This window comes from Mizuhopecten yessoensis, unplaced genomic scaffold (assembly GCF_002113885.1).
Source record: "Mizuhopecten yessoensis strain PY_sf001 unplaced genomic scaffold, ASM211388v2 scaffold10523, whole genome shotgun sequence".
In the NCBI taxonomy this organism is placed as follows: domain Eukaryota; kingdom Metazoa; phylum Mollusca; class Bivalvia; order Pectinida; family Pectinidae; genus Mizuhopecten; species Mizuhopecten yessoensis.
The window spans coordinates 211,196-233,879 of record NW_018408589.1 but is presented as its reverse complement, the minus strand read 5'-3'; the positions used below and the strand labels follow the sequence as shown (position 1 = coordinate 233,879).

Genomic DNA, 22,684 nt, shown 5'->3' with positions numbered 1-22,684 from the left:
TTTGACATATTTGACCCCTGTGACCTTGAAAACAGGTCAAGGTCATTTTCGTTCTCAAACTTTGTAGGGCTCCTACCAACGAAGCTTTCAGCCAAATATCATGACTCTAGGCCTGTCCGTTCTTCAGAAGAAGTTGTTTAAAGGAAAAGTTGACGGACGAGGACGGACGGACGGACGACGGACGGACGACGGACACCGCGCCACGGCATAAGCTCACTTGGCACTTCGTGCCAGGTAAGCTAAAAATGATTGCCCTTCCCTAGTGATGCTTCAGACTAAATTTGGTTGAAACCCTATTTGGCGTTTAGGAGGAGATAGGTTTAAAAGAAAAAGTTGACGACGGACGACGGACGCTGCGCCATGTCCTTCGGACCAGGTGAGCTAATAATGTCTGACTTTAAAAGGAAGACAACAGCAGAAGACTGTGCTAAAAATAAATAATAAATCTATCTTGTATGTGATGTATATGAGAGAAATCTAAATTCTAAGCAATGATGTCCAGGCCAAGATTCCTTGAAAAATTAAAACAAGGTCAAAGTTACTTTTCTCAAACTGACATTTTAATCTTCTTAAATTTCTTATTTTGAGTTCACTTCCAATCTTTTTATTTCCAAATTATTTAGTAGTAAAATTTTAAAGACTATCTCAATTATCATTTATATTTTATATTTTTTTCATAAAGCAAAAAAAGTAATTAAAAGAATATATTTTTTATAGTCATATATTAAAGGAAGTCCAAAGGTTAACCCTAAATTCAGACAAACTTTGGAATGGTTTGAGGATTTTCTTACCCGAGAAATTAGGGCCAGAATGTGGCTCTGTAGTTTATGCAGCTAGACAATATTAGATCTCCGAGAATCTCTTTAATTTTTGTTAATATTTATTTGTGCAGTTGTGCTCCAAAGACTAATTTGTGATTCTTTTAATTTACAAAAGCAATAGTTATGGGAATAACCTTAACCTGTGCCTGTTATAAATTGGATAATCTCATTTCTAATTGATGTTCCTCATCAGTTTTGTGAAAGATGAGTCATTCAAATCAATTCTTATGGCTGTTGGCTACCTTTAAAGTTATACGTTTTGTATGAGTTACTTCAGTATCATCAATGCATGTATTTCTGTGTAAATATTTAAAATGTGTGTTAAAAATAGTTCATTACCACTTTTTGAATAAAAGTGTAGAACTCTTTTAGGCAGGAGGTGCATTTCGTAACAAGATAGGATACAGCCTTAAGGTAAATGACATCCAATCAAAACCAACAGTGAGAAATTGGTTCCGAAATATCAGGAAATTAGTTTTGTTTACCAGTGTAAGCATTGATAAAGCTTTCAACAGAGAAAGCATGTCCTAAAGGAAACTTTGCAATATGTTTAAACATCACTGACAAGTTCATGTAGGTATGCTCACTGACAAGTTCATGTAGGTATGCTCTAACAATGAATACATAGCATATCAAACAGAATGTTATGAAGCAACAACACCACATTGTGATATGCTCTAAAATTCCATCTTAACGGGTGTAAGATAACCAACAGTTTCATTCCATCTTAATGGGTGTAAGATAACCAACAGTTTCATTCCATCTTAATGGGTGTAAGATAACCAACAGTTTCATTCCATCTTAATGGGTGTAAGATAACCAACAGTTTCATTCCATCTTAATGGGTGTAAGATAACCAACAGTTTCATTCCAGTCTACTGTCAATCAAAGCGTTCTCAGGTTTTACCTTGCCAAGATGTGTACAGTTAATAGACCCATGAACAATGGTTACCTAATACACAGTTAATCTTTGTTCTACCTCCCTATCATGACAGTTACCTTGTTTCTGACTTGTTCTACCTCCCTATCATGACTGTTACCTTGTATCTGTCTTGTTCGACCTCCCTATCATGACTGTTATCTTGTTCCTAACTTGTTCGACCTCCCTATCATGACTGTTGTCTTGTTTCTGACTTGTTCGACCTCCCTATCATGACTGTTGTCTTGTTTCTGACTTGTTCGACCTCCCTATCATGACTGTTATCTTGTTTCTGACTTGTTCGACCTCCCTATCATGACTGTTATCTTGTTTCTGACTTGTTCGACCTCCCTATCATGACTGTTATCTTGTTTCTGACTTGTTCGACCTCCCTATCATGACTGTTATCTTGTTTCTGACTTGTTCGACCTCCCTATCATGACTGTTATCTTGTTTCTGACTTGTTCGACCTCCCTATCATGACTGTTATCTTGTTTCTGACTTGTTCGACCTCCCTATCATGACTGTTATCTTGTTTCTGACTTGTTCGACCTCCCTATCATGACTGTTATCTTGTTTCTGACTTGTTCGACCTCCCTATCATGACTGTTATCTTGTTTCTGACTTGTTCGACCTCCCTATCATGACTGTTATCTTGTTTCTGACTTGTTCGACCTCCCTATCATGACTGTTATCTTGTTTCTGACTTGTTCGACCTCCCTATCATGACTGTTATCTTGTTTCTGACTTGTTCGACCTCCCTATCATGACTGTTATCTTGTTTCTGACTTGTTCGACCTCCCTATCATGACTGTTATCTTGTTTCTGACTTGTTCGACCTCCCTATCATGACTGTTATCTTGTTTCTGACTTGTTCGACCTCCCTATCATGACTGTTATCTTGTTTCTGACTTGTTCGACCTCCCTATCATGACTGTTATCTTGTTTCTGACTTGTTCGACCTCCCTATCATGACTGTTATCTTGTTTCTGACTTGTTCGACCTCCCTATCATGACTGTTATCTTGTTTCTGACTTGTTCGACCTCCCTATCATGACTGTTATCTTGTTTCTGACTTGTTCGACCTCCCTATCATGACTGTTATCTTGTTTCTGACTTGTTCGACCTCCCTATCATGACTGTTATCTTGTTTCTGACTTGTTCGACCTCCCTATCATGACTGTTATCTTGTTTCTGACTTGTTCGACCTCCCTATCATGACTGTTATCTTGTTTCTGACTTGTTCGACCTCCCTATCATGACTGTTATCTTGTTTCTGACTTGTTCGACCTCCCTATCATGACTGTTATCTTGTTTCTGACTTGTTCGACCTCCCTATCATGACTGTTATCTTGTTTCTGACTTGTTCGACCTCCCTATCATGACTGTTATCTTGTTTCTGACTTGTTTGACCTCCCTATCATGACTGTTATCTTGTTTCTGACTTGTTCGACCTCCCTATCATGACTGTTATCTTGTTTCTGACTTGTTCGACCTCCCTATCATGACTGTTATCTTGTTTCTGACTTGTTCGACCTCCCTATCATGACTGTTATCTTGTTTCTGACTTGTTCGACCTCCCTATCATGACTGTTATCTTGTTTCTGACTTGTTCGACCTCCCTATCATGACTGTTATCTTGTTTCTGACTTGTTCGACCTCCCTATCATGACTGTTATCTTGTTTCTGACTTGTTCGACCTCCCTATCATGACTGTTATCTTGTTTCTGACTTGTTCGACCTCCCTATCATGACTGTTATCTTGTTTCTGACTTGTTCGACCTCCCTATCATGACTGTTATCTTGTTTCTGACTTGTTCGACCTCCCTATCATGACTGTTATCTTGTTTCTGACTTGTTCGACCTCCCTATCATGACTGTTATCTTGTTTCTGACTTGTTCGACCTCCCTATCATGACTGTTATCTTGTTTCTGACTTGTTCGACCTCCCTATCATGACTGTTATCTTGTTTCTGACTTGTTCGACCTCCCTATCATGACTGTTATCTTGTTTCTGACTTGTTCGACCTCCCTATCATGACTGTTATCTTGTTTCTGACTTGTTCGACCTCCCTATCATGACTGTTATCTTGTTTCTGACTTGTTCGACCTCCCTATCATGACTGTTATCTTGTTTCTGACTTGTTCGACCTCCCTATCATGACTGTTATCTTGTTTCTGACTTGTTCGACCTCCCTATCATGACTGTTATCTTGTTTCTGACTTGTTCGACCTCCCTATCATGACTGTTATCTTGTTTCTGACTTGTTCGACCTCCCTATCATGACTGTTATCTTGTTTCTGACTTGTTCGACCTCCCTATCATGACAGTTACCTTGTTTCTGACTTGTTCGACCTCCCTATCATGACTGTTGTCTTGTTTCTGACTTGTTCGACCTCCCTATCATGACTGTTACCTTGTTTCTGACTTGTTCGACCTCCCTATCATGACTGTTACCTTGTTTCTGACCAAGTCTTCTGTTGATATTCTGAATACATTGGGTGAACAAAAACGTCTTACTACCATTCAAAAGATAAGTTTTACACTTCTAAAGTTCCTGTGTGAACTGTTGTCTCTAAATGTTATTGCTATGATTCCAAAACAATTACTTATGTTTTAACAATTCTATAGGTAAGTGTTATAGTTCCAAAGGTAACCAGAACCCTGACAGGTCAGAAAGGACACTCCCCATGTGCCTGACCATAATCTATTTTTAGTAACAGTTACCTTGACCTTTTCAAACCCCTATTGCACATATACATATCAGTGTTTCACCATGTCAAATATCAAGATGATTGATGTTTCTTGTTTCCCACAAGGACTCTACTCCATTGTCTTTTTAGTAAGTGACCTTGACCTTAGAATCTTTTCAAACCCTTATTGCACATCTACATCATATTGTATCAACATGTCAAATTTAAAAAAGGTGAAGTCTTTTGGATTTTGAGATATGGGCTGTACCCTCCCATAGTCTATCTTTAGTAACAGTGACCTTGACCTCAGAAATATTTTAACCCTTTCACTATCGAAGACCATGATGGACTCATCCAAATAAATGCATGGTAGAGTCTTCTAAAGGTACCTAGGGGTGAAAGGGTTGAACTCCTATTGCACATCTACATATCACAGTGCATTACCAAACCAAATTTCAGAAAGTGTGGACAGACAGACAGAAAGACAGACGGACATCATGATTTAGATTACTATTTAACTATTACAGTTTTCATTGTTCTAAAGGCAATTGGTATAGTACCAACATTTAGCAATATAATTGGTACGGTTCTAACGGTTTTAAAGATAACTGTTATTGTTCTACTTGTTACGCTTCTAACAAATCTAAATTACACTAGGTACAGAATATGTTATTAGTCACATTAATGCACTAAATGTACTACAATCAGTACTAACTGCACTAAGATCACAATAATACAATACTACACTGATATAATAGCACCTTACCTTTAGTTTAGCATCTTCTTGCTATTTGGGGGGCAAAACAGGGAGAGAAAATGGAGATGATCAATGAAACAATGATGAATGAAATAGAAATTTGAAAAAGTCATGACAACAGGAAAAAAAATAAAAAAGTTGTTTTGCCCTTAAAAGCGCTACCTGAGTGGTAGAACTCTTGAATTTTGTAACTTTTTGAGGAACCTCTTATTTTAACATGACATTACTGAAGTTTTCATTCTTATAGATTTGAAATTAAGTTTTTAATAGATGAGAGGACAGTAAAATAACAGGGTTCATCTAACAATCCAAAAAAATAAAGGTAGAGTTAAATAAGGGCAAACAAACAATGTTTTTTTAGCATGAACTGATGAGAAATGTAAAATGACTAATGACTTTATCAGTATCCAGTGAAGGATGAAGAGCGTTACAGATTATAATATATTATACAAGGGAGCTTGTGTAGTACTAACAAACATCGCAAGACACTTACAATACAAATAAGAAACCATGAGAACCCCTAAATAATATAAAACAAGTTACAGTATCGCATGCAATCCATAGTTCCCACCTCCACACAAATGGTATGGAATAAAATAAATAAACTAAGGACACAAGACCTAAGTTTGAAGTGGGCCACTCTACCATACTAAGGGGGTAATGACAACAAAAATATGTCCATTGTAGATAACGGAAAGTATGAAAATGCCCCCATTTAAATTTACATACAGCAAAGAAAGGGCCATAACTCTGCATATAGCGTAGAAGAAGGGACTTTTGTATAGAACAATCTGCAATCCCAAAAGGTACATACATACAACATTTGGTAACTGTAGGTGGCCTTGCAGAAGATATCATGAATTAAACAAAGTTACATAAACAGAGGGGCATAACTCTGCACATAGTTGGGCACACGACCCTTTTTCAGTACTCGTTACTCTGCTATCCCGATGGGTACTCGCAAACAAAAATTGGCATTTGTAGGTTAGAGTGTATATTAGATTTGCCCTGGATAAAGTGATGCGAAGTCAGCAGATGAAGAGCAAATCAATAGTGCCCTCCAGTACATGTAGTACCATTGACAAATCAATAGTCTCCTCCAGTACATGTAGTGACATTGACATGTAGTACCATTGACAAATCAATAGTCCCCTCCAGTACATGTAGTACCATTGACAAATCAATAGTCCCCTCCAGTACATGTAGTACCATTGACAAATCAATAGTCCCCTCCAGTACATGTAGTACCATTGACAAATCAATAGTCCCCTCCAGTACATGTAGTACCATTGACAAATCAATAGTCCCCTCCAGTACATGTAGTACCATTGACAAATCAATAGTCCCCTCCAGTACATGTAGTACCATTGACAAATCAATAGTCCCCTCCAGTACATGTAGTACCATTGACAAATCAATAGTCCCCTCCAGTACATGTAGTACCATTGACAAATCAATAGTCCCCTCCAGTACATGTAGTACCATTGACAAATCAATAGTCCCCTCCAGTACATGTAGTACCATTGACAAATCAATAGTCCCCTCCAGTACATGTAGTACCATTGACAAATCAATAGTCCCCTCCAGTACATGTAGTACCATTGACAAATCAATAGTCCCCTCCAGTACATGTAGTACCATTGACAAATCAATAGTCCCCTCCAGTACATGTAGTACCATTGACAAATCAATAGTCCCCTCCAGTACATGTAGTACCATTGACAAATCAATAGTCCCCTCCAGTACATGTAGTACCATTGACAAATCAATAGTCCCCTCCAGTACATGTAGTACCATTGACAAATCAATAGTCCCCTCCAGTACATGTAGTACCATTGACAAATCAATAGTCCCCTCCAGTACATGTAGTACCATTGACAAATCAATAGTCCCCTCCAGTACATGTAGTACCATTGACAAATCAATAGTCTCCTCCAGTACATGTAGTGCCATTGACAAATCAATAGTCTCCTCCAGTACATGTAGTGCCATTGACAAATCAATAGTCTCCTAAAGTACATGTAGTGCCATTGACAAATCAATAGTCTCCTCCAGTACATGTAGTACCATTGACAAAAAAAAAATGCAAAAAGTGCTGTAAATAACACACACACACACACATGGGGTGAAAAAATTCCTACATCTAATGCTGGAATAAAGTTTAGTTGTTCAATTTGAACTTGACAAAAATTGTCAGTTATGATAAAGACCACAAAATTTCATAGATGCTTTCCTCAATCCTTTCAAAAAAGAACTATTTTATACTGTATACATGATTTTTCATTTTTTGAATAAAATCATTTCGTAAATGTACTGACAACTGGTCTTCGCGTGGCATGCCAAGTCTCTCATTATAGCTGATTGTTTAGGACAGACATGGTATCTAAGTTCCTTTTCTTACTTCCCCCTGCACCACCACGAACACAGAGGAGTGGAGTTTCCACAAATAATCTGTTATACACCAAGCAATAAACATGGATACAATCACCCTCATATCACTTACTGCTAGCTTGATCAAGATATATTCTTAATAGTCCATACCTCACCCCTAATAGCCTTTGATATACAGTTTATAGTAATACATAATATATTCTGATACCCAGACAGTGAATGGTGTAAATCTGATGAGTCATTACCCCTAGCCCCTTAATACCACCAAACTGTCCTGACTTTATACCCTTTGGTCTATTATACTTCAGTATACAAGGTCATCTTCACTGTAGTCTGACTTTATACCCTTTGGTCTATTATACGTCAGTATACAAGGTCATCTTCACTGTAGTCTGACTTTATACCCTTTGGTCTATTATACTTCAGTATACAAGGTCATCTTCACTGTAGTCTGACTTTATACCCTTTGGTCTATTATACGTCAGTATACAAGGTCATCTTCACTGTAGTCTAAGTTTGGCCCTTTTGGCCCACCATAACAATGGTATGTTTATCTTGTCTCCTAATAATAACAAATTAGCATACATAGTAAATACCATTTAGCAGAGCAGCTACAAACTTTACTGATGAAAGGGGAATATTTAACCTGCTAAACATTTCTCGTGTATCGCAATTTTTTTTCAGATAATAATTCTACACAACTGTCATAATAGTACGTCTTGCTTGGTAGTTTTCTCAGAAAATGGAATAGCAATATGATATTGTATTAAAGAGGATGATGGAATACTCAGAGGTTGAATTAGACAGGTTATATAAGGATTTTAATCTTAAACCATTAAGGAACCATCTGACCCCTTATAACTCCTAAATGGTCCCATATGGCATCCCAATCATCCATGACACATTCATGACCCTTAACTGTCACACCTTGGTTAACTTGAAACTCCTAATTGTAAAATACATCAGCTTACCTCCAACACCCCAAGGAACATCCCACCACCTGTAATAGCTGAAAACATTGAGATGACAACTTCCACCACCCATTCCAGATAACCAATCAGCCCTGGGTCATTAGCAGCGACACTCTACACCCCACACTCAACACTCCCCTCAAACCAGATTCAGCTAACTTACCAAACCATACAGCCTTAATGACAACACAAAATGTATCCCACCTCACTACATATGACCCCTATCCCTCCCTACGAACCCTAGTATGTTATGTCTGACCCTATAATGATGATACACAGACTCACCCTCTCTTTGTGCTCCTGTATAATGGACTCCAGGTTAAACTTCTTTTTGTAGTTGAAGTAGAAGTTTTTACATTGTGCTTCGGTTTTTGTGGCAACCATTAAGGCGATGGCTGCCCAGTCTCGGCCATGTTGTCTCAGACCTGCAACAGAATTTACAACTTCTTTAAGGACTTTTAGGAATTTGTGATATGAACCTTAACCATTACATAATCCTTGTGCGAAAAAAACTAAATATCAGAACTCATCACAGACGGGCAATGTACATTTTTACATTGTTTTTATATTAATGGTGGTGGGGTAAAACCCAGATCTGTCTACCATTCCTTATATAGAATAACTTTTAAAATTTATGGGTTGGTGGGTCTCTGAAAAAGTGCATCCCACCCCTCCCCAAAGTTAAATTCTGGAACAGCCCTAATTTAAATACTGCAAGGGTTTCAGTAAATTTGTAATACTTTTATACAGATTTCTTGGTGGAAAAAAAAACTACTTTAAGGAGAGAATAGGTAAGGTACCTTGTTTAGCGACCTCCATTTCTTCCTCAGTCCATCTCGATGTTTCCACTACTTCTGCTGTTTATAAAACATAAGTTAAGAATATTAGGCTGCCAAATAACCTCCTCTAGTCCGTTTTTCCCAGCAGATCCCTTTACAATTTTTTTTAACAGAAATATGAGTTTGTGAGTCAAATACTTATGAATTAATGCAGAATATTCCTTCAAACTCAAACAGAAAATTAGAGCTTAATCACCAAAAGGACTTTTGTTTTATTTTTAAAGGATTTTTATTTCAGTGAAAGCATTAAAATTCTTGTACCTGGACCTCAAAGTGAATTCATGGTTTGTTAAAACCAAGGGGATTTAATGTTTCAGTCAACATTTAATTACTGCCTGAAACAGTAACAGACAACTAAAATATATCGGACAATACCAGAGTAGTCTGTAATGGTAGTCACCTTCGTTAGTTTCTGGGACGAGTGGAACAATCGGTTCATTAGTCTGAGGGTTAGTGCCGAGGCGTCTCGCAATCCTGTTGAAACACGCTGAACAACACTTCGTGATTTCCTCCGTCAACTCTATATTGTTCACAACAAAAATCACAAAGATAACATACGCATAAATTACAATAAAGGAGTACACAACCAGAAATGGTGTCAAAGCCTGCCTATGCTTGCCAGTTTAAAATTGTATCGTCTTTAAAGATGTGTTAGTAAAGTTCAAAACAGGTCAAAAGTCTAAAAAAAAAATGAAATTATTTTTTAATTTTAACTTCACTTTATCAATACTTTACCCCACATGAACCTCTATGCAAAATATCAGCATCCTAGTTCACATATTTAATAAATGACAAGCTTCTAAATAACCTGCAGTTAAAACTTTAACGTTGATGTGCTTCAAAAAAGTTAGCTTAGGTGACAAGTATTCACTATTTATTTATATATCTATAGTACACTGTTCCATAGGGTGTACGAGTTCCAAATATACCGATTCCATTTTCCATTCATTTTCTTACTTATTAACAGAGTTGGAGAACATTATAAATACAGCACTAAAATGACTCAGAACTACCGAATTTGTTCATGGTTTATTCATCTTGAAGCACCATATAATTACAAATACAGAAACAATATCATTGCGTTATTGTTAAGAGGCAAATATTTTAAAGCTAGACTTATGAAGATACTTGAAGACTTACTAAATCAGAAACATTATCACGACCGTCACTTGCGGATATTCTCAATCACTTTCTTTTCATGGCCCAGACCCTCGGAGAAGTTTGATAACTTCCTAATTCTAAATCAGTAAAATGAGCCAAACTTACGAAGATCTTTGATGATGGGGTCCTTCACCTCTGCTGACAAGTCCGCCCATTTGGGAGGAAGCGGTCGCAGACGTTTTACTTTCCTCTTTGGGGTTTTACAGGTTGGAACTGGACACCTGTCATATTATATAATACAATATATAAAATGTATATCATACAAAAACAATTTGTTCACATTTATAAATGCACTGTTTAAGTGGTAATGATATTTAGTATTTTTTGCACTAATTCAAAACCACTTAACAATGACAAAGTATCGGGTAAACACTTTCAAAATGTATTAATTTGTTTACAGATTTTGTCAGAAATCTAAATTATAACAGATGTAGACACATAGTTTGAATATGTTACAACACTTCTACTTTTTCCTGCAGACATGTACCACAGTGTAAGTACATGGGAAGATTGTGGTACGGTTTGGTTTTATTTGGTTTAGCATCTTAGGACATGCTTTTGCGTGTAATGTTTGTATATGTGCTGGAGGTGTTATGTTGGTGTATTTCAAACCAACCCATACAACCACCTCCAGATTTCACCTGTGTAATGAGACCACTTTTAATGTTTGCCTTACAGTGTAAACTGTTTATCAGAGGTTATTTATAGGACTACATATCGAATGTAAAGGCATAAAGATTTACAGCAACAGCTGCTGTATCTCATCAGACACATTCACTGGTTTACATACTGTGTGTAATGACAGTGAACAATTTTTAGGCAACAGCTGCTGTGTGTTAGAGTCTATTTATAGAATTACTCTCAATGTGGAACTGTCGGACACATTTACTGATTTGCGTCCTGTGTGTTACGACGACAAACAGATTTACAGCAACACCTGCCATGTGTCGTACACATTTACTGATTCACATCCTGTGTGTAACGACGACAAACAGATTTACAGCGACAGCTGCCATGTGTCGGACACATTACTGCTTCACGTCCTGTGTGTAACGATGACAAACAGATTTACAGCGACACCTGCCATGTGTCGGACACATTTACTGATTCTCGTCCTGTGTGTAACGACGACAAACAGATTTCCAGCGACACCTGCCATGTGTCGGACACATTTACTGATTCACATCCTGTGTGTAACGATGACAAACAGATTTACAGCGACACCTGCCATGTGTCGGACACATTTACTGATTCACGTCCTGTGTGTAACGAGGACAAACAGATTTACAGCGACCCCTGCCATGTGTCGGACACATTTACTGATTCTCGTCCTGTGTGTAACGACGACAAACAGATTTCCAGCGACACCTGCCATGTGTCGGACACATTTACTGATTCACGTCCTGTGTGTAACGAGGACAAACAGATTTACAGCGACCCCTGCCATGTGTCGGACACATTTACTGATTCAGGTCCTGTGTGTAACGATGACAAACAGATTTACAGCGACAGCTCCCATGTGTCGGACACATTTACTGATTCACGTCCTGTGTGTAACGACGACAAACAGATTTCCAGCGACACCTGCCATGTGTCGGACACATTTACTGATTCATGTCCTGTGTGTAACGACGACAAACAGATTTACAGCAACACCTGCCATGTGTCGTACACATTTACTGATTCACATCCTGTGTGTAACGATGACAAACAGATTTACAGCGACACCTGCCATGTGTCGGACACATTTACTGATTTACGCACTGTGTGTAACGATGACAAACAGATTTACAGCGACACCTGCCATGTGTCGGACACATTTACTGATTCTCGTCCTGTGTGTAACGACGACAAACAGATTTCCAGCGACACCTGCCATGTGTCGGACACATTTACTGATTTACGCACTGTGTGTAACGATGACAAACAGATTTACAGCGACACCTGCCATGTGTCGGACACATTTACTGATTTACGTACTGTGTGTAACGACGACGAACAGATTTACAGCGACAGCTGCTGCACACTCTCATGTCCACCTTGAGATCGGCCTCAGTCATACCATACAGCTCACAGTTGGCCCGAGTCAAAGGTCGGCTCAGACCGTAGTGCTCCAACTGCTGTGTACAGATTGCACACTGATGTATCCCACCTAGAATAATGAACAATTGTAAATCAATATTCCATGGAATATTGTAGATATTCAACGAGTAATAACACATCATTGAATATGATTTGTATTCTATCAAATCACTGTTCTCAAAGATAATCTTGAAAATTTAAATAGGGCATTGTATTTCTGAAAAAGTCACAAAATTGGTTATAAATTGTATTAATCCATCACAATTTTGATGGGTTTTTTCTGAAATAAACCTTATTTGCATTATTTGACATTTAAAACCCAGACAGAGTTGTCAGTTAATCTGATGTCATAATGCAAGTATGACATCAAACAGCATTGAGACAAAATTTCAAGAGGGGGCATTTTGCAGTGACAGCAAACAGTTCATGAATTAAGAGTGACAAAACCTGAAGCAAAGCAAACAATTACACACAGCTGTATATAAGACTAGCACCACCCACACAACACAATCTTTGATTCAGCTATCATGCAAAAAGTAATTTTTGAAGAGAAATTTATGACGTATTATCAGTGTGATAACCAAATGACAATAAAATGTGCTTTTTGTTAATACATTGTACATGTATCATGTTCAGTAGTGACCCATACCTTCACCAGCTCCAGATTAATACATTGTACATGTATCATGTTCAGTAGTGACCCATACCTTCACCGGCTCCAGATTAATACATTGTACATGTATCATGTTCAGTAGTGACCCATACCTTCACCGGCTCCAGATTAATACATTGTACATGTATCATGTTCAGTAGTGACCCATACCTTCACCGGCTCCAGATTAATACATTGTACATGTATCATGTTCAGTAGTGACCCATACCTTCACCGGCTCCAGATTAATACATTGTACATGTATCATGTTCAGTAGTGACCCATACCTTCACCGGCTCCAGATTAATACATTGTACATGTATCATGTTCAGTAGTGACCCATACCTTCACCGGCTCCAGATTAATACATTGTACATGTATCATGTTCAGTAGTGACCCATACCTTCACCGGCTCCAGATTAATACATTGTACATGTATCATGTTCAGTAGTGACCCATACCTTCACCGGCTCCAGATTAATACATTGTACATGTATCATGTTCAGTAGTGACCCATACCTTCACCGGCTCCAGATTAATACATTGTACATGTATCATGTTCAGTAGTGACCCATACCTTCACCGGCTCCAGATTAATACATTGTACATGTATCATGTTCAGTAGTGACCCATACCTTCACCGGCTCCAGATTAATACATTGTACATGTATCATGTTCAGTAGTGACCCATACCTTCACCGGCTCCAGATTAATACATTGTCCATGTATCATGTTCAGTAGTGACCCATACCTTCACCGGCTCCAGATGTAGAGACCTCGTTGTCATCAGACGTGTCATCATCCTCTATTTTTTCCTCTTCCTTCTTGATGACGGGTTCGGGGGGCGGAGCTATGGCTGTGCCGGAGATTGACAGTACGGACGATGCTGGCTCCTCAAGTTCTTCTTTTGGTTCCTCCTTTATGGCAGCAGCAGCAGGCTACGAACAGACATGATCGTTAAAATTAATACATTTGTATGTAGAAAAAAATAGCAAAATTAAGAGCACAGCATTATATTGGATCAGATAGATATTGGATTCAATGTACAGGACTCATTGTTCCATTTGTATATTTATAAGGAATAACAAGAACTTCAAAAACTTGGTGCTCTTTTCAAATATCGATGAAATGGTTTATGAAATTAATTATATCATCAAGATTAAGTATCGTTATCACGAAAACAAATTACAATCACAAAAAAAAGAGACCTGTGTTTGGCCTTGTGGTTGACCTATAAATAACAAGTGACCTTGGCATTGATCTTGGAACCCTGAAAAACAAACTCCTCCCTCATGCGAGACATTCTCATAATTAACCTTTGTATAAATTTGGTGACAATCTGTTCAGAAATGAAGTCAGAAGTGTTGGACAAAGAACTGAATGAAACAGACATGATGGTAACACTATATGCATCCTCCACCTCCAAACATTAAAGCAGCAGGGGGCATCAACAATTCACATAATGTTATCCTTACCTGTTGCTTCTGAAGCCGTTTTGTTTTCTTTACTGTCTGCTTGCGAAGAAGTTGTTTGTAGTTTTCACTTCGTTTGGTCTGATAGTAATACTGTACACAGTCAGCTACAGTCTGAAACAGTGGAATAGTAAATACACGCCACATATTCGTACTAAGCCGTGAATATTTCCAGCTAAGAACAGAACTTTCCCACGAGTCAACTAAGCTACCTTTTCCTTAATCACTGCCACTTATCACTTTTATAAATTTGAGAACATAGAAGTATTTGTTTTACACATATAAAGCCTATCACAGCTAGATTCCATCATTAACAATAAACATGTTTTGCCCTTGTAGGAGGGAAACATCATCATTTGTTTCCCAGATATTGATAATTGTTAACACAGGTTAAACAAATGATCATGTTTCCCTACTATAAAGGGAAATAAACATTATATTATACCAAAACAGAACAATATGTCACAACAGCCAAGACAATCTAGCCTACTCGTGTCCTATGTTAACCCAATATGTCACAACAGCCAAGACGATCTAGCCTACTCGTGTCCTATGTTAACCCAATATGTCACAACAGCCAAGACAATCTAGCCTACTCGTGTCCTATGTTAACCCAATATGTCACAACAGCCAAGACAATCTAGCCTACTCGTGTCCTATGTTAACCCAATATGTCACAACAGCCAAGACAATCTAGCCTACTCGTGTCCTATGTTAACCCAATATGTCACAACAGCCAAGACAATCTAGCCTACTCGTGTCCTATGTTAACCCAATATGTCACAACAGCCAAGACAATCTAGCCTACTCGTGTCCTATGTTAACCCAATATGTCACAACAGCCAAGACAATCTAGCCTACTCGTGTCCTATGTTAACCCAATATGTCACAACAGCCAAGACAATCTAGCCTACTCGTGTCCTATGTTAACCCAATATGTCACAACAGCCAAGACAATCTAGCCTACTCGTGTCCTATGTTAACCCAATATGTCACAACAGCCAAGACAATCTAGCCTACTCGTGTCCTATGTTAACCCAATATGTCACAACAGCCAAGACAATCTAGCCTACTCGTGTCCTATGTTAACCCAATATGTCACAACAGCCAAGACGATCTAGCCTACTCGTGTCCTATGTTAACCCAATATGTCACAACAGCCAAGACGATCTAGCCTACTCGTGTCCTATGTTTACCCACGCAGATTCAGGACAGAATAGGCTTGATGTATCCCACTGCATGATCATAGGAGGCAACTAATGTGGTACACTGCCTAATTGGGGGTTTCCTTCCTGTCTTCTATGAAGAGGATATAGAATAAACCCAACTTGATCTACTACCCCCTGTAATCTACCACCGCCTGTGATCTACTCCCTATGATCTACTACCGCCTGTGATCTACTACCCCCTGTGATCTACTACCCCCTATGATCTACTACCCCCTATGATCTACTACCGCCTATGATCTACTACCCCCATGATCTGCTACCCCTATGATCTACTACCGCCCGTGATCTACTACCCCCTATGATCTACTACCCCCATGATCTACTACCCCCTATGATCTACTACCCCTATGATCTACTACCCCCTATGATCTACTACCCCTATGATCTACTACCCCCTATGATCTACTACCCCTATGATCTACTACCCCCTATGATCTACTACCCCTATGATCTACTACCCCCTATGATCTACTACCCCTATGATCTACTACCCCCTATGATCTACTATCCCTATGATCTACTACCCCTATGATCCCCTACTCCCTGTGATCTACTACCCCCTATGATCTACTACCCCCTATGATCTACTATCCCTATGATCTACTACCCCCTATGATCTACTATCCCTATGATCTACTACCCCTATGATCCCCTACTCCCTGTGATCTACTACTCCCTATGATCTACTACCCCCTATGATCTACTATCTCTATGATCTACTACCCCCTATGATCTACTACCTCTATGATCTACTACCCCCTATGATCTACTATCTCTATGATCTACTACCCCCTATGATCTACTACCCCCTATGATCTACTATCTCTATGATCTACTACCCCCTATGATCTACTATCTCTATGATCTACTACCCCCTATGATCTACTATCTCTATGATCTACTACCCCTATGATCCCCTACTCCCTATGATCTACTACCCCCTATGATCTACTATCCCTATGATCTACTACCCCTATGATCCCCTACTCCCTGTGATCTACTACCCCCTATGATCTACTACCCCCTATGATCTACTATCTCTATGATCTACTACCCCCTATGATCTACTATCTCTATGATCTACTACCCCCTATGATCTACTATCTCTATGATCTACTACCCCTATGATCCCCTACTCCCTATGATCTACTACCCCCTATGATCTACTATCCCTATGATCTACTACCCCTATGATCCCCTACTCCCTATGATCTACTACCCCCTATGATCCCCTACTCCCTATGATCTACTATCCCTATGATCTACTACCCCTATGATCTACTACCCCTATGATCTACTACCCCCTATGAAACACATGGAATCTTTTTTGTTTCCTATCTTTCCTGTCTTCTAACTTTCTTTTCCATCTACTTTCTCTTTTCCGGTGGTGTCACCCGTCCTCATATGACCCCAGCTGTTGTGTCTCCCTAGGCACACGTCCTCATATGACCCTGGCTGTTGTGTCTCCCTAGGCACCCGTCCTCATATGACCCCAGCTGTTGTGTCTCCCTAGGCACCCGTCCTCATATAACCCCAGCTGTTGTGTCTCCCTAGGCACCCGTCCTCATATGACCCTGGCTGTTGCGTCTCCCTAGACACACGTCTTCAATGACCCTAGCTGTTGTGTCTCCCTAGTCACCCGTCTTCATATGACCCTAGCTGTTGTGTCTCCCTAGACACCCATCCTCATATGACCCTAGCTGTTGTGTCTCCTTAGGCACCCGTCCTCATCTGACCCTAGCTGTTGTGTCTCCCTAGACACCCATCCTCATATGACCCTAGCTGTTGTGTCTCCCTAGGCACCCGTCCTCATATAACCCCAGCTGTTGTGCCTCCCTAGGCACCCGTCCTCATATGACCCCGGCTGTTGTGTCTCCCTAGACACACGTCTTCAATGCCCCTAGCTGTTGTGTCTCCCTAGACACCCGTCTTCATATGACCCTAGCTGTTGTGTCTCCCTAGGCACCCGTCCTCATATGACCCCAGCTGTTGTTTCTCCCTAGGCACCCGTCCTCATATGACCCCGGCTGTTGTGTCTCCCTAGACACACGTCTTCAATGCCCCTAGCTGTTGTGTCTCCCTAGACACCCATCCTCATATGACCCTAGCTGTTGTGTCTCCCTAGACATCCGTCCTCATATGACCCTAGCTGTTGTGTCTCCCTAGGCACCCGTCCTCATATGTCCCTGGCTGTTGTGTCTCCCTAGACACACGTCTTCAATGACCCTAGCTGTTGTGTCTCCCTAGTCACCCGTCTTCATATGACCCTAGCTGTTGTGTCTCCCTAGGCACCCGTCCTCATATGACCCTGGCTGTTGCGTCTCCCTAGACACACGTCTTCAATGACCCTAGCTGTTGTGTCTCCCTAGACCCCTGTCTTCATACGACCCTAGCTGTTGTGTCTCCCTAGGCACCCGTCCTCATATAACCCCAGCTGTTGTGTCTCCCTAGGCCCCCGTCCTCATATGACCCTGGCTGTTGTGTCTCCCGAGGCACCCGTCCTCATATGACCCCAGCTGTTGTTTCTCCCTAGGCACCCGTCCTCATATGACCCCAGCTGTTGGGGCTCCCTAGGCACCCGTCCTCATATAACCCCAGCTGTTGTGTCTCCCTAGGCACCCGTCCTCATATAACCCCAGCTGTTGTGCCTCCCTAGGCACCCGTCCTCATATGACCCCAGCTGTTGTGTCTCCCTAGGCACCCGTCCTCATATGACCCTAGCTGTTGTGTCTCCCTAGACACCCGTCCCCATATGACCCTAGCTGTTTTGTCTCCCTAGACATCCGTCCCCATATGACCCTAGCTGTTGTGAAGACGTGAAACCCCAAACAAAAAACAAAAATTCCTTAGGAACGATAATTCTTTTTGATTTTTCTAGGGAGGCCTCAAATATGACTGGGGATTTCCAGTGTGAGAGAAACATAATTTATGAATATAATCCTAGATATGCTGCTTAATATAGATGAGGTCCCAAAATATCTAATCTTTGGCCTGGCAACAACTTACTAATTCCCTTCTTCCTTGCCTACCTTGCGCTCTAAGTACTGCTGTATGACTGTGAAGTTTTTGGGGTGCTGCAGGTACTTCTCCTTGAAGATCTGCTTTTCCTGTGGCGTCCATACGTTGATGTTTGGTCGCTCCTTAAAATCCTCCATGGGATCCTCGATCAGGCCATTGTTATTGAGGTAACGAAGACTCCGCTGACGTGCGTCCAGCATCATCGGCGGGATCACGGCATAGCTACGCATCTTCTTGTCATCCTCCTGGTAAACATGGATTGAAAACAAACAAATGTATAGGGAATCATCAGTAATGAAGTATCTAATCATCTAAAAAAACTTCAGTTTATATTAAGGCTATATGCTACATTCTATATTTTATATATGCGACTTATAATAGAGTTATCTACCATCAGAACAAAACTCAAGATCATCTTATCATTATCAAAGCATACACTCTTGTGTATTTTTCAAATATTCATCAACAGTAATCACATTGAATAACCAAACTTAGCAACAAAATTTACAGCAACTCTAAATATTCCCATTGTGTATCATACAATCCTATATGAAATCAATTATTTTGTTTTTTCCGAGTCTGCTTTTAGAGTGGAAAGTCTAGTTTCATGAATTCAAATAATTCTAAGTGGTTGGGTGGCACATAAATGCAGACAATTCCTGGTAAAATGTTTTGGTAAGAATAGTAGAAATTCAAAAACATTGTTTTTATGACATCATAAAACAATCAATTTTAAAATTCTTAACTCCAACACGACATACCTTGGTTCATTAACAATTTGTTCAAACTCTACAAAGGGCCTGTTTCCAGTAATGTTAATTCTCCATAGGAGCCTGCCCCCGTATTATTTCTTATCTAGCTCAACTACTGTTTTTTTCTTTTCCGAAGAATAATTTTACACCTTTCCGACACCCAGATTTCATAATTTCAGTGAAAATGTATTTTTATAAAGTTGTCAATTTCAGCATCAAAGACATAAGTTCGTAAATAAAAGAAGGTTATCTCGAAATTGTAATTCGCAACATAGTATAAATTTCTTTTGATAAATATTTCCAAAACATCGTGTTTATTCATAAAACATAAAAAAAAAAATTCTCGGATGAAAATGCACTTGCAGAGACACAATTATGAAGAAAAATGCCATAAAATTGCAATTTTCTCCCGTTATATAGTTTTGGATGCAAATTTCCATCAGAAAATCGGATAGAGCTTTACTTGTTTCATATGTGTACCAAAAATCAGCTAATTCCATGTGGTGGAACGTTCTCATATCGCCGCCTGAATGTGGTTGTAAATTGAAAGAAAAGGGGAAATGAGTAACAACCTTGTCTGAAACCCTATTATATAGCTTATTATATACAAACTTTTATATTGAATATCAGAGCGGATATTTTCATGACAGTTTTATGATGTGTAACGACTAAATAAACAGTATCGATATAAAGATTTACACTGAGGACACCCTGATACATGAATACTGTTCTATCTCAAGTTGTCCTCTTCTGAATTTTCTGATCGTGTGGCCTTGTACATTTATCCGTATCTTCTTGTCTTTGTCTATACGTTTACGGAATCATTGACTCGACGCTAGCTATTCTTGTCTCACTTTCCTTGTTTTATTGTCCCATCTCCAAAGCGTTGTGGCTCTGTCAGGGTTGGGACCCTGACTTGTCTCACTTTCTTTGTGCCTGCCGACCACGCCACATCGAATAGATAGATTATCCATATGAAATACTTTATTTTGTTCTAAGTAATCAATCAATTCTGCGCTTCTTGGAGGTATTGAATGTGATTTATTATATTGTCTTGTTATTTTGTGTAATTAGTTGTTCGTTATTTATCACACATTTTCGCATAATTGTACCAAACTACTAAGTATTAGCTGTTTACAGCAATCATCGGTGGCTTGCTATTTTGTTACTTTATCGACGCTTCATAAACCAATCGTTATTGTTTCAAGATGGAGGGTAAATGTGTTGGAGAAGGGTGTCAAGTATACTTCAAGAAACGTAGTGGCAATAAGAACAGAAGTGCACGCAATGTAAATAGTCCACAATATAAATGGCTCCTAGATACGCTGGTGCAACAAGGATTGATGTCAGCAAAGGAACAAGCACTTATTTGCCAGAAGTGCTACATGAAGTATCTTCGGAACAAAAATCAGCCTGAACCTGAACCCGAGCAGAACCAGGAAATAGAGGAAGAAGACGACTCCCCGTCCCATATCCTGCCGTTGCTGACCCTTCATGATCTTTTGAATGGATCATCTTCACACAAAAAATGCTGTCTCTGTCTTGTTACCTTTGCAAGAAATGGAACAAAATCATCAGTCTTACCAAAACGTGCAAGACATCACCTGATCTATTCACACAAACTGTGGTGTCCCACCTCATCCCGCGTCTGCTCCATTCACCTTATTGGTAACGACTTAGATCCGTCTACAGAGGTTGTCCTTGATGGTAGAGGTTCCTTGGAATCTCAGTTACCATCAAAATCGTCCGAAATCATTAATGACCTCCTAGAGGTGTCGCACGTCCTTTCACAGAACCAGTCTGCGTTTACAATAAGCTTTTCTTCTCTTGATGACTCGGCATGCATGGCCTGGACAGGTTGGTCCAAAGATCAGTTCCTCGAAATCCACTCGCACTGTTCCCCATATCTTTCATCTGGTATATATACCAAGACTACACACGATGCTCTATTACTGTTCTGGGTAAAACTGAAAACCGACATTTCCTGGAGTCAGTGTTCTTCTCTTTTTGGAATTTCCAAGTCAAGTGTGTCCAAAACTTTCCACTCCATAGTACAGGCATTAGACACATCGATAGTCCCACAATTTCTAGGTCCGGATCACTTGACAAGAGAACAGTTGCTCGGGCACAATACTGTCTTTTCAGAAGCATTTTTTGGAGATAAAGCCACTGCCATATTAGATGGCACCTATATTTATATCCAGAAAAGCTCCGACCACAAGCTCCAGAGAATGTCCTACTGTGGCCAGAAGAAGAGAAACTATCTCAAATTCATGAGCATCGCCTTACCAGATGGCTACATTCTGGACACAGTAGGACCATTCACTGGCAGCGAAAATGATGCTACAATTACAAAAAAAGTCATGGACAAGCTAGTTACTTGGCTACAACCAGACGACAACGTTGTCGTTGACCGAGGTTTTAGAGATGTCCTACCAGTTCTCGAAGCCTCTGGCCTCAATGCTAGCATGCCGTCATACCTGAAACCCGGTCAAAGTCAACATTCTGACGTCCAAGCAAATCTTGACAGAACTATCACCAAATCGAGGTGGATTGTGGAATCCTATCATGGTCGTCTGAAACACTGGACGTTCTTCCGAACGCAATTGGTGTCTAACAGCTTTATCAATGTCATCGAGGCTTTGCTTCGAACCGTCACAGCCTGTCTGAATGGTATTAGAGGACCGATCTACCAGAGATCTCCAGAGAGAGATGCCAAAGATAGGCTAATGGCTGAACGTATGAAGGACCGTTTGACAACACCGAATGGTTTAGCTCAGAGAGTCAAGACAGATCCGGATCTATCTAGACGGGCAAGGTCCGAGTTTGTCAAGATGGATGCATCTTCCGTACTGTTTCCCCGTCTCGATCTTGATTACTTGAGAACCATTACGTGTGGAACGTATCAGATATCTCTGGCTCCTGG

General features: G+C 39.8%; 1 protein-coding gene across 7 annotated transcripts in view; it reads right to left on the bottom strand.

Annotated features, from left to right (window-relative positions):
• The window catches only part of LOC110460925 (nuclear receptor corepressor 2-like), an 84,947-nt gene that overhangs the window by 19,927 nt on the left and 42,336 nt on the right, over positions 1–22,684 (bottom strand). For 6 of the 7 annotated variants that reach the window (XM_021514142.1, XM_021514146.1, XM_021514148.1 and 3 more), the window contains exons 13-21: positions 19,018–19,251; positions 14,763–14,873; positions 14,039–14,225; positions 12,534–12,705; positions 10,659–10,774; positions 9,793–9,912; positions 9,354–9,410; positions 8,839–8,978; positions 5,201–5,221 (exon numbers count right to left, since the gene is read on the bottom strand). In XM_021514142.1, coding sequence (XP_021369817.1) covers positions 5,201–5,221; positions 8,839–8,978; positions 9,354–9,410; positions 9,793–9,912; positions 10,659–10,774; positions 12,534–12,705; positions 14,039–14,225; positions 14,763–14,873; positions 19,018–19,251 — 1,158 coding nt within the window. The remainder of the gene's footprint in view (positions 1–5,200; positions 5,222–8,838; positions 8,979–9,353; positions 9,411–9,792; positions 9,913–10,658; positions 10,775–12,533; positions 12,706–14,038; positions 14,226–14,762; positions 14,874–19,017; positions 19,252–22,684) is intronic. The other variant, XM_021514145.1, reaches the window with a different exon arrangement.